Source organism: Echinops telfairi, unplaced genomic scaffold (genome assembly GCF_000313985.2).
Source record: "Echinops telfairi isolate 266 unplaced genomic scaffold, ASM31398v2 ScPeMD7_3509;HRSCAF=4178, whole genome shotgun sequence".
Lineage (NCBI taxonomy): Eukaryota > Metazoa > Chordata > Mammalia > Afrosoricida > Tenrecidae > Echinops > Echinops telfairi.
The window spans coordinates 16,455,384-16,468,905 of NW_022107407.1; the positions used below are offsets into that span (position 1 = coordinate 16,455,384).

General features: G+C 42.8%; 1 protein-coding gene across 2 annotated transcripts in view; it reads right to left on the reverse strand.

Moving 5' to 3' along the window:
* The window catches only part of GPR156 (G protein-coupled receptor 156), a 96,111-nt gene extending 89,200 nt beyond the window's left edge, over nucleotides 1-6,911 (reverse strand). For both annotated transcript variants that reach the window (XM_045294269.1, XM_045294268.1), the window contains exons 1-3: nucleotides 6,860-6,911; nucleotides 5,152-5,598; nucleotides 4,822-4,955 (exon numbers count right to left, since the gene is read on the reverse strand). In XM_045294269.1, the coding sequence (XP_045150204.1) occupies nucleotides 4,822-4,955; nucleotides 5,152-5,244 (227 nt within the window). In that variant the 5' untranslated portion in view covers nucleotides 5,245-5,598; nucleotides 6,860-6,911. The remainder of the gene's footprint in view (nucleotides 1-4,821; nucleotides 4,956-5,151; nucleotides 5,599-6,859) is intronic.
* Between the last annotated feature and the right edge of the window lie 6,611 nt (nucleotides 6,912-13,522).

Consider the following 13,522-nt stretch of genomic DNA (forward strand, 5'->3'; position numbering starts at 1 on the left):
AAAGTGGGTGAAGGGAGATGTCGGACAGGGCAAGATATGACAAAATAACAATTTATAAACTATCAAGGGCTCATGAGGGAGGGGGGAGCGGGGAGAGAGGGGGAAAATGAGGAGCTAATGCCAGGGGTTTAAGTGGAAAGAAAATGTTTTGAGAATGGTGAGGGCAATGAATGTACAAATGCGCTTTACACAATTGATGTGTTTATGGATTGTGATAAGAGTTGTATGAGCCCCTAAAAAATGATTTAAAAAAACAAAACAAAAAAACTATCTCCAGTCCGTACTGACTCTTCCCAGTGGCAGGCAGATTCATACCATTGCTATGAGTCCTGTAAATGCTACACTAAATGTTGATGCTCAGACAAAAAAGATCTTTTTGCTGTTAAGTGAATCTTGGCCCCAAACTCGGAATAAGCTGATTCATCTTACCCACAGAGAGATCTGGCCTTTGCCCTGGCTCCCCGGGAGGGGGATCTCTAAGTCCTTGGAATGTCCTGCCTGATAAGTGTCTTTGTTTACCCCAGGGCCGTGGGTCATGCCAGGTACTCTATGCCAGCAATGTGAGTTGGACCACATCGTATCATCTTGACGCTGGAGGGCTGAAGATTGAGGCAGCCACGTGACTGGGCAGCCCTATCTATGTGACTGAGTCTCAACAGAATCTGGAGATCATGGACTGGCTGAGCCGCCCTGGTTAACAACAGCCCACACGTATTGTCACATGTTGGTACTGGAAGTTCCAGACTCTCATCACTGCACCAGGAGAGGACAACTGAAAGCTTGAACTTGGAACTTCTGTGCTCCCTTCCCTATGCACCTCTTGCCTTGACTGATTTTCATCTGTATGTGTTCACTATAATAAATCTGAACTGTGATTAAAATGAGTTCTGTGAGTCCTTCTATAAGCTTCTTGTGCATGGCCCGAGGAATTCCTGAAATTGCAACTGGTATCAGAAAACACGTATGAGAACTTCATTTCACTTGATGGCTGAACAGTATTTCGTTTGATGTATATCCCACTATTTTGATTATCCATTCATTTGTGGATGAACACTTGTGTTATTTCCATGTTTTGACTGTTGTATTATTTCATTTTATGAAAACATTTTCCATCCTTAGTGACACACCCCACCAATATCTCCATACCACATCATGCATGCACACATGCGTACAAGCCGACGTGTGCAGGCACATGCACACATAGTCACAAATCACAGTCCAGAAACCAACGGAAGGATCTGATTGTGAGGCTGTACCTTTAAACACATTTTATCGTTGAATAAAACACTGTGGAAATGATATCATTTGATCTTGCCTTGCCTGACTGTGTAAGCCAGTTAATTGTAAAATGTGTTCTTATTCACAGTGCCTCTTAATATTTTACTCTTTATGCCAATTCATGATCCCACTGCAAACAATACAAGCAGCAATGTTTTGAATAGAATAAAATAACTGCGGTTGCCTCTGCTCTAATGCTGTTTACAAGTGTTTCCGTTTTACCAGGATATATAAACTCTTGAAAAACCTTGCATCCTATAATATAGTGTCTAAAAATATCAGGGATTGTGGGAAATCAGGACAGGGCCATAACACTCAAAATGCACTTAACTCTGTAACCAAAGTACTAATAAAAATAGTCATGATCTTCGTTTACATACTAGCATTCCACTACCATTTTTACCCAGGGAGGTCTAGTTTATATATTTACCACAGTTGCTTTTTATGGCTTAAATCTCAAGATGTAGGTCTTTGGGGCATCTGCCTCCAATGGAGAACAGTGTCATCAACATTTTAAATCTGCTTGGCACCTGTACTTTCTTTAACCGTCAACTGATTTTAAACACAGGGACCTATCTTCTCTACTCCTTCTTCTATTCCTTCTTCTACACGTACAGCATCACTGCAGAGCTTTATGTTGTAGGGAGAACACCTATTCTTGAAACCATTAAGGCAGCCAGTAGATGCACTAAGGGAAGATGGGGCCTTTGAACTAATTTTTCCTGGTTCACAATGGTGGGTGAAATGAAACCAGACAGATCCAAATGTGTAAAGTGTGGGTGAACTGTAATAATGGTCGTGGTCAGATGCCAGCAAGTCAGTTCTGACGCATAGCGATCTCGTAGGGACAACAGAAACCCTGCAGCATCCTCACAATTGTTGTGTGAGGATGTCAAGCCCACTGTTGCAGCGCTGTGTCAATCCAACTGGGCTAGGGCTTCCTCTTCTTCACTGCCCCTCCGCTTTACCGGGCACGTCATTCAAAGTACATGAGATGAAGTCTCTCCGTCCTGGCCCTTAGGGAACATTCTGGTTGTACTTCTTCCAAGACAGATTGTTTATTCTCTGGACAGTCCATGATACTTTAAATATTCTTCACTAGCACCCTAATTCAAGTGCATCTATTCTTCTTTGACCTTCCTTATTCGATGTCCAATTTTCACACACATATGAGGCTTGGGTCTGGCACACCTTAGTCCTCAAAGGAACATCCTTGCTTTTCAACACGCCAAAGAGGTCTTGTGAAGATTTGCCCAAATGCAACGCATAGTTTGAGCTTGACTGCTGCTTCGATGAGCACTGATGTGGATCCAAGCAAGATGAGATCCTTGTCAACTTCAACCTTGTCTCCGTTTATCGTGATGTCACCTACTGGTCCGGCTGGGAGGATTTTTGTTTTCTTTACATTAAGCGGTAATCCAAACTGCAGGCTGAAATCCTTGCTCTTCTTCAGCAAGCGCCTCAAGTCCTCCTCACTTTCAGTAAGCAAAGCTACGTCATCTGCATATTGAAGGTTGTCGATAAGCCTTCTTCCAATTCTGATGCCATTCTTCTTCCTGTATTCCAGCTTTTCTGATTATTTGCTCAGCATACAGATTGAATAGATACTGTGAGAGGATACAATCCTAATGCATACCTTTCTTGATTTTAAACCCCAGTTCCATTTGTACACCTGCGTCTTGATCCATGTACAGGTTCTGTATGAGCACAATTAAATATTCTGGAATTCCCCTTATTCTAAAGGCTCTCCATAGTTTGGATAACAAAAACGGGAAAAGTTATGGGCTCCCTGCTAGAAACATAATCTCCTTCTTAGGAAACAAGGGCAGGGTGTGTTGCATAGCAACCAAGTATCTTGGAGAGGTTGAATTGGGAACAGTGGTTTCCACTCACAGAGGGTGGTCAACCACGCTGCTTTGAACAGGTGTTACTTTCACAGTCCGGCAATGACTCCATCATCTCCCACGTCCAGCAATGACCCCATCTCCCACGTCTGGCAATGACCCCATCTCCCACTTCTGGCAATGACCCCATCATCTCCCATGTCCGGCAATGACCCCATTTCCCACACCAGCTCCTGCAAGGGCTCACGATGCTTCTTCTAAGACTCCCACTCCAGGGCTTCAACCTGTCATGTTCCCCCATCCTCGGTATTTTCCCATTTCACCCTAGTTTTTTAAATTTGACTCTGTTCTGATTTTGCTTTATCAGCTATGTCTAAACCAGTTCAAATCAGTTCCCTGAGTAGGATACTGTAGTAGTATGTTTCACTTATGTCTTACGATCTTTCTTATAGCTAAGACTACCTATTGAACTGTGAAAAGCATTGCCCTTGAATGCTTTAAAGGATGATTTCTCTGGGATAAGAATGACATTAGGTATTAATTTGCATAATAGAACTGTGTTGTAGATGAATAGAATGTGCTCCTTAGTTCTCTAGACTTCAAATGAATTGCGTTTTCTTGGCACTAACCACACCAGGGATTTAAATCTCCTCCCTTCTAGAATCATTCAACAACTATTCGCTGAGCAACTGTTATGCTCCAGAATCTGTTCTAAATTCTGGAGACCCAGTGGTGAGCAAGACAGACATGCCCCTATTTTTATGGCCCTTATGCGCTTGTGGGGAAAAGAAATAAGAAACAGTAGACAAACCAATGTTCTTTATGTTGCTGTGAAGAAAATAAAACAGGGTGATGGGTTATCAACCTTGGGTAGGGAAAATGTGCTGGAGGAAGGCTTTCCCGGAGGCATCTGGAGCAGGATGAAGGTGCAGAGTGTTGGGAGGAGGAAGCTGGGTGGTCCCTGAGGGAGGATTGAGTAGCTGAAGAGGCAAGATTCTGCAGACTTTTCATTTAAAAAGGTCACCATTTTGTTGGTTTTGCCCATAAATACTTACTCTGATGAGTGAGTGACTCTCTAGCTAGAATATCTTGGTACTAAGGGGGCCTGGAATTGGGAGAAGCCTCAGCACCACCATCCCCCAAGCTGGTGCCACGGTGCCTTCAAGAGCTTTTATGTTGCTCTGAGAGGTTTCTCTGTGTGCTCGCTGTGTTAACTAATAATATCTCCGTCATGCTCAGTGGAAGGCCGGCAACAGAGGCAGCCCCTCAGCGAGATGGGCTGGCACAGTGGATGCAACAGGGGCGCAGGCAACAATGACTGTGAGGATGGAGCAGGACCAGGGAGGCAGTGCTTCGCTCTGCAGCACATAACGTCACTATGAGTTCAAACCCACTCAACTGCACCTGACAACCACAATGTTCTCATAAAGCAGGTAAACATCATTCTGGGGAGAGGGTTTTCATTTTTTACTCTTATAATGTAAAATATAAGGCTTGACCTTTCTCTTTATACAGAGGAAGCTGCAGTCAAAGGCCAGGATGGTTTCCGGTGCCCCTGCTCAGATAGCATGATGCTACAGTGAAGAGACAAGCTCTGCTGATACTACCTGCTAGCAGCCTGCGGTGCTAAATGATCCCAGCACTCGGAGGTTCCTAATTCCCACCAGGGGAGACGAGAAACTGGGCATGGGCTGCTTACCTGTTCTTTTTGCAGCGAATTGTGAAGACAAGAAAGAAGATGACCAGGAGAAGTCCACTGCTGAGAAAAGTCCAAACAATGCCCACGAGGACAGGGGACACTGGAGAGAGAGCTTTCCTGCTGTCAGATGAGGTCTGGGAATAGAATAAGGGGAAGCGGTGAACAAAGAGCAATCTTCAGTAGATGGGACATGAACGGCCCATTATCACCACGGCTGCAAAGCTATGCCCTGCGTGGGCAGTGCCCCTCTTCTTCCTCCTACCCCCATGTCCTCAGGCCCTCCTCCCCTACCAAGAACATCTAAGAAGCTCGATGGGGCTGTTCACTTACAATTGCTCTGCAGAAATCCTGAAAGGGTCTCTGTGTCAGCTCCTGGCCAGGAACACTGTCACAGAATCCTGAACAGTTTATTTCAGGCTCCATGTCACCACATGCCCCTCTTGGTGTGCGATGATTCAGTTTTGGTTTCCCACTGGTTGGGATACTGGTCTTCGATTAAACCACAAGAGCAACTCAAAGCTTTTCTTCAGAGGCCCCATGTTGGAACGGACGCCTGGCTCAGAATCCAAGCAGAACAACCCATTCAGGTGGAAAGGCAGAGTTAGTGCACCAGGCTCCTTCATCAGATGCCTTCCAGGGTCTCCGGGGCCCCCTGCTGCCAGTGCGCACCACGTGAGTCAAGAGTAGTCATCTTAGAAACCATCAGGTTACACTACAGGAAGATTCTGGCTTGCCACCAGATGGCAGTCACTGTTCCAAGTACTCTCGCACCAGTCCCTGAAGGAAAGGAAACCAGTTAACAAATTGATGGATGTTTTGAATTTACATCTGTACCTACACATAAATGATTTCCTGATACTGCGTACCATTGAGTGGATTCCGTGATGTATAGGGATCCCATGTGACAGCAGGCTGTCCCATAAGGTTTCCTGGCTGTAACTGTTGTGGGAGCAAACTGGCAGGTCTTTCTCTAGGTGGCTATGAGCTGCCACCCTCTTGGCCAGCAGTGGACACTTCACTCTTGTACCACCCGGCCCCTCGTGACTGATTATACAGATTTTATATGCTTTAATTATATGCACTTGTTTATACTTTTATTATACATAGTCACGTATTTTGTATATTAGAGGGCTTTAAAAAGTTTGTGGCAAAACAAAATGAAAAGATAATGGAATTTTTTCCCCATAAACTCTTTGAAGCCTCCCCCTTCATATAATATGAATATGCATATATAATATGAAAACATATTAATACAGCCATTGAGTCATAGTGACCCCATAGGTCAGGGTAGAACGGGCCCAGCAGGTTTCTGAGACTCAAACTCAGTGGTTCTCAACCTTCCCCATGCCGTGACCTTTTAATACAGTTCCTCATGTTTTGGTGATCCCCCCCCCCACCAAAACCATAAAATGATTTTCATTGCTACTTCATAGCTGTAATTTTGCTACTCTTATGAATTGGGCAGCCCCTGCGAAAGGGTCGTTCGACCCCCAAAGGGGTCGCGACCCACAGGTTGAGAACTGCTGCTCCAGCTCTTTATGGGAGGAGGAAGTACCATCTTCCTCCCGCAGAATGGCTGGTGGTTTTGAACTGCTGACCTTTAGTGTAGCAGTCCAATGCATCCTAACCACATATTTAAACCCTTATTTAAAAAAAAAAAAAAGACCCCCGGTGATGCTAGGCTTTGGGCTGCTAACTACAACAGCAGTGATGCCAACCCACCAGGCCCCTAGGGAGAAAGAAGAGGCTGTCTGCTTCACATCAAGGTTTCCTCTTGGAAACCCTCTGTCGGGTTGCTGTGGTCAGAATCAGCTCAAACAGCAGTGGGTTTTATAATAAACAATATTTTCAACAGAGAAAGCACACGGATAATGTACAGAGATAAGGCCCTACAGTCTCTCGTTAGATCTTTTAATGGCCAAGAGCGAGACCAACTTGGAAGCTGGAGAGCACAGTTTCCTTTCCCTGCTGCCCTGGCAGGACCTTTCCCTGCAACTCATGGCCCGAGCCCTGCCTGACCCTAGACTGAAGCACTCACCCCATACCCTGCGCTGCTGGGATGCACAGCCTCGGCCCTTCTCGCTCCTCTTCTCTCCGTGAGCGAAGGAACATTCTGTATTCAGTCAACCTGAGGCACAGAAGAATGTCCTTTGCCAAGAGTCTTTTCTTTGTTTGTTTTTAAAAACTGTTTGGCTAATACAAAAGGGGTAGACTGCACAGGTGGTTGAGAAACTGAACGTCTTGAAATTCCACTAGAATGAGTGAGTGAGTGAGTGAGTGAGTGAGTGAGTGAGTGAGTGGCAGGAGAATGGTCCTGTTGCTCTTAGCAGATGCTTACAATATAAATATTATGATCTGAAAGGAAGCCCCACTTTACATAACAAAGGTGGAAAGACAGAAAGGCTCAAATAGCACTGATAGGGAAGGTAGATGTACCTCGAATTCTACAAAACTGCCTATCCCTTAGTAGAATATAATAGATCTGAATGTTTTACCAGTGGAAATTTAAAAGAGGAGGCCAGTTCAGCTATGTGTTTTTAAATGGCTTAGCACAGTGTTCTTTGATTGTGGAAGAAAATTGGAAAAGAACAAAAATACCACTCCCTTTCATTGCAGCCACCACTGAACACAGGACCGGTGCTTCAGTCAGAACAAGGTGTAGCATGCCATCTGTGGATTCTGCATGCTTACACAGGAACAATACAGCACCAGGTGCAGCCCTTTCGTTGGCCTCTCATGTGCTCCTGAATTATTTACCAGATTCATTACACTGAAGTCCCCAGGGAACTAAAAGCTACTGTCTCCTGTCAAGACATTTACATTCTTGTGCAGTCTGGTCAGAAGACTGCAAAATTAAGAAGTAAATATTAATATCTGACTATTTGCATCCGACTCTAAATGAAATATTCATTTCTGACTTTTGGTTACTCATCTCCTATTGTGTCTTGTAGCAGAAAGCAGTATCACAGGCTACTGGGAGGACCATATTGTACATACAGGATGGACTGAAAGAGTATTTCTTCTTTATTGCTCTTTTAATCATGATGACAAATAAGTACCTTTATACCTGAACCTCCACAAGGTCCGCGATTCAAAACAATCAGCCACTCCTCAGGGAAAAGGTGAGGGGACAGATGAGGTGGACTGCGGTCCTGGAAACCACACCGAGTGTCACTCTGAGTTCATATGCAGGTGACACAACCTGGCTTGCTGAAAGGGAGGAGGACTTGAATCCCTTGCTGGTGAAGGGAGATTGCAGCCTTCAGTCTGGATTACAACTCAGTGTAAAGAGAACCCAAATCCTCATAACTGCACCAATAGGTAATATGATAAATGGTGAAAAGTTTGAAGTTGTTAAGGATTTTGTCATGCTTGGAATCCATGATTGATGCTCTGGAAAGCAGCAGTCAAGAGATCAAAGGATGCATTGCACTGGGTAAATCTGCTGCACAAGACCTCTTTGGAGGGTTGAAAAGTAAGGATCTTACTTTGAGGATGAGGGTGCACTTGAACAAAGCCATGGAATTTGCAATCACCTTGTAAGCATGTGAAAGTTGGACAGTGAATAAAGAAAATTGAGGAAGAATCGAGACACTTGAATTGTGGTGCTGGTGAAGAATAATGAAAATACCATGGACTTGCCAAAAGAAAAAACAAATCTGTCTTGGAATAAGTACAGCCAGAAAGCTCCTTAGAGGCAAGGATGGTGAGACTTTGTCTCACATACTTTGGGCATGCTGTCAGGAGAGACCAGTCCCTGGAGAGGGACATCCTGTAGAGGGGCAGCAAATAAGAGGAAGGCCTGAGACACGATGATGTGTCACAGAGGCTGCAGCCATGGATGCAAACATAAGAAGCAATGTGAGGATGGCCCGGGACTGGGCAGTGCTTGGCTCTGTTGTACAGAGGGTCGCTGTGAGCTGTAGCTGCCTCAATGGCACCTAACAAACGAGCTGGAATCTACTAGATGACAGTGGGCTTAGGCTTGAATTAAGTCCATGTTTATGTATTCTTACAAGGTATAGAAATACACACAAGTGTATGCAGATATATGAGTGGTTTCAACTAGCTTATGGGAAAATGCAATGAAAAGATCATGGAATTTTCCCACGAGCTTTCAAAGCTCTCTGGCGTGTGTAAGAGCCCTGGTGGAAGAGTGGGTGAGGCTTCAGGCTGCTCACCGCAAGCTTAGCAGTTGGACCCCGCCAGGTGATCTGCTACAGAAAGATGAGGCTTTCTGCTTTGAAAGAGACTTAGGACCTCCGAAGCCCTAGGGAGCAATGCTGTTCTGTCCAACAGGGAAGTTATGAGTGAGAATCAACTCAGCGGCAGTAAATTTGATCTATGTTGATTTATGTGGGTGTGTATAGACACACACACACACCTGATAGCACTGTCAGATAAGCCTGGTACTACTAGGTAGGTGATGTACTACTGCTAGGTAGGAGAAAGATGAGGCTAGCTGTTCTCACACAGAGCCTCCCATAAACAGCCTCAGAAACCTTTTCTGGTATGTCCTGGAGTATGACATACCATTAAGCATCTACATCAGTGGTTTTCAACCCGAGAAATGTTACACCCACTCGAATATATTTAAGAAGACCTAATGGTGCTGTAGGTGAAGCATTGAGCTGCTAATCATAAGGTTGGAGGTTCAGATCTACCAGTCTCCTCACAGAAGAAAGATGAGGCTGCTTGCTCTGTTAATGACCTACGGTCTCAGAATCCCTCTCTAGGGTCCTTATGAGTTAGAATCAACTCCATGGCCTTAGGCTTGCTTTTTGTGGTTTGTTTAGGGCTCTGTGGCAATGTCTGGAGGCATTTGTGGTTGTTATAACTGGGAGGAGGATGCTACTGACATCTAGTGGATAGAGGCCAATGTCGCTGCTGCTAAGTGCCCTCTAATGCCCAAGACAACCAAGAATGATCTAGCCCCAAACGTAATTAGAGCAAAGGTTGGGAAACCCTGGTCTACATGTGGATCATACAAATCATGAACATCTCAAGTCCAAATCAACTCTGGGAGACTCTACAAACATGATGAACCAGCAATCTGCACCATAAAGTCCTAAAAAATGCAACGTGACGAGATAAATGTCAGAGTATATTCCTAGAATCCCATCAAACAGACAAACTACACTCACTTGTTTAGGGATATGATTGCTTGATCCCCTTTAAGTTCATGGATATCCAATATAGGAATGTTACATACCAGGGTACTGGGCACTCAATTCCAAAGTCGGCACACATTCTCAGAAATTCATCCACCAAGATTTAGTGAGATGGTGAATAGATCTATTATTGAAAGGGGAGAATTGAATAGTTTCATAAAGCACTGATTTATTGGAGAAGTGGATGGGGAAAAGTATATCAGAGAAGGTAATGGGATGACATCTGATCCCAAGATCAATGCAGAATCCACAAAGGGACAAAGAAAAAGGCCCTTAGAGAACACCAAGCATCTACCTCTTTCTTAATATCCGACAAAGTGTCTCAGGGTAAACTCTTTAGTAGCAAAGTCAAAGTCATGTATGGTAGAGCTTGACTTGAGTAAGCTGACTGCTAACCACAAGGTCAGTGGTTCAAACCCATCAGTTGCTCTGAGGGAGAAAGAGGAAGCTGTCTGCTTTTATAAAGATTTACAGCTTTGCAAACCCTACATTGTATCACTATGTGTCAGAATTGACTCAAAGGCAGTGGGTTGGGTTTGTTTATAAAATTGTACCCAGTAATTAGGATAGACACTGTATCAGTGGTGACACTATTCTCAGATTTACTAAGATCTTTTATAGGATCTGAACCCTCAACAGCCCCATAACGATTCATATGATCTCCTGTATTTTTCTATACTTTATTTCTACCCATTAAAGAAACCTAGCCATACAAATATCTATGAAAACACGATTTTGCAGTTGGCAAAGCTCTTGCTCATAAAGAATTAACTGCTGTGCGAATTACCTCTTCACTGTAAAAATCAGACAACTAGACAAAAGATGTGAAACAACCTTTTTCAGATGTTGCAAATCAGATGTCATAGGACCATGGCTCCTCAGGGGTGGAAACAAAAGAAAGGAACCCTGTGAGTCAACAGCTAACGGTCTGGAGACAGTTCATTGGCCACAACACAGGGAGGAAAGCCAAAATGAACTCCAGTAATTCATTGAAAACGGGAGAATAGATTGGATTTTGGAGATGAGAATATTTTTTCATTAAACAGGCTGGAAAGATCTCATAATATACAGACTAGAGTCTTAAGTAAACTTAGCCTGAGTAGTAGAATTAAATTTACCCTAGATTAGAATCTGCTCTTAGTTAGACCAAGTAAAACTTAAAAATAATGTAACTACATGCCAGGACACAATCCAATATTCTTAAAATAAATACAAAAAAACCCAGCATTCAACAACAGATCTTTTTAAATGTCATATATATATGTATATATATAATGTATTCATGCGCCTGCTTGATAATTACCCCCATGAAGAGATGAAGAGATCACAAAAGATATGGGTTCTGTTTGATTCTTAATGTTTCTCTGTTGCTATAGCAAAGTGTGGCAAAGAAACTAGATGGTGCCCAAGTATCAGAAAGAATAGTGTCTGGGATCTTAAAGGCTTGTCTTCAAATGCATATCCATCTAAATGAGGCATTAACTAAGTCCACCAGCCTGTATGATCCAAGGATTGGAAATAATAAAGTCCAAATCCAAAGGATAGAATAGTATCAGAGTTTTAATTGTAGATACCTGGTTTCCAAAGCTATGGGTCTACACATGAATAAGCCTCCTAGTCAAGGGATGTAAATAACTTTATTATCAGACAGAGAACATTGTAAAGTCAATTATGACAGATGTAGTTGGGTTAGAATATAATATTTTCTCATTATATCTCCCTTTTGACCCACTTTAAAGTTGTTGCAGTTAAAAATAAATAAAAGTGAGAGGGAAATACATTTGGATTAAACCTCTTGTGAATCTCCTCTGACCACAGACTAGATTGTGAAAAGCCTTGCTATTATGCAAAGTGCATTGTAGAGTGGATTATTGCAGATGCAGTTAGGTTAAAATTTAACACCTATCATTTGATCTCCCTTTGACTAATTTTAAATTTGTTCTGCTTTTTAATAGTTTCTGATTTATTTTCTATTGAGGTTTTTCTGTTTTACTTTGTTATTGTTGTTAGAGTTTTTTTGGTATGTTTTCCTTTATATGAAATCCAGGATAGGTAAATCTATGAGATAGTTATTGGATTAATGGTTTCTTGAGGGCATGACAGGTGATGTTGGGAAAAATGGGGAGCAAATAACAATGAGTACAAGAAAGAAGAAAATGTTCTCAAATTGATTGTGGTAATGATTGTACAACTCTTCTTAATATAATTGAACGCAATTGTATGACATGTGAATTATATTCCAATAAAACTGTTAAAAAATATCATGCATTAAAAGTGAAAAATATGGACAAATCTAAGGGCCCTAATGCAGGGCACACACAGACTACCAGATAAAATAAAGGAAGCACACACAGTAGATGACAAAATAGATAACTGGGACCTATTAAAAATAAAACACATGCACATCAAATGATTTCATCAAATGAGTAAAATGAGGGCCCCAATATTGGTAAAATATATTTAACAAATATATTTAACAAAGGATTAGTTACTAAATTAGTTACTAAAATCTACAGAATATTACAAGCCTACAACAACAAAAAACCAAATGACCCCTTAGAAGGTGGGCAAGGGACCTGAATAGGCAATTTACAAAGGCTCATACCTCGATGGCTAATAAACACAAAAAGAAATGCTCTCCTTCCCTAGCCAGCAGGGAAATGCAAGTCAAAACAACCATGAGATGGCATCCAATACTCATAATCATAGCCCAATTAAAAAAACAAACAAACCCAGAATAGCAAATGCTGAAGAGAGTGTGGAGAGATTGGAACTCTTATACACTGCTGGTGGACTTTTAAAAAAGTACCACCACTGTGGAAAGTGATATGGTGATTCCTAAAACTGAGGGCAACAGAAATACCAGACGACCCAGCAATACCATTGCTGGGCATATACCCCAAAGAAATAAGAAACAGATTATGAGCAGACGTATGCATTCCTATGTTCATTGCAGCACAGTTCACAACAGCAAGAAGTTGGAAACAGCCGAAATTCCCATCTGTAGATAAATTGATTTAAAAAAAAACACTTTGGTATATACACACAATGGAATACTATGCATTCATAGAAAACAGTGATGAAATCAAGAAACACCTCATGACACGGACGGATCTGGAAACATTATGCTGAGTGAAGCTAGTCAATCACAAAAGAACAAATACTGTGTGGATTCACGGTTGTAGGGACAAGCAACAGGAAAAATGAAAGCTTGGGCTTGCAGAGCATCCAGTCTGCCGGCCTGGGTGGCCAGACAGGCGGGCAGAGAGCCCGACTGGTGCCCATGAACCAAGCACCATCCTCGCTAGGTGTGTATCTTGAAGGTCACTTGAATGGAGATTCCCTCACATCAGCTGAGGTCAAATTGTCAAGGGACAGGGAGAGGATGTTGACCACTGGGTGGCCGCCATGCTAAGAAATGATGAGTTCCCCTCCATACAGGTACATATTCCTATCACAGGGATGAGGGAGACTGATGGGAAAGTCAAGTCAGGAGAAGGGAACGTGAACAGATGTTTTGGAAAAGACAA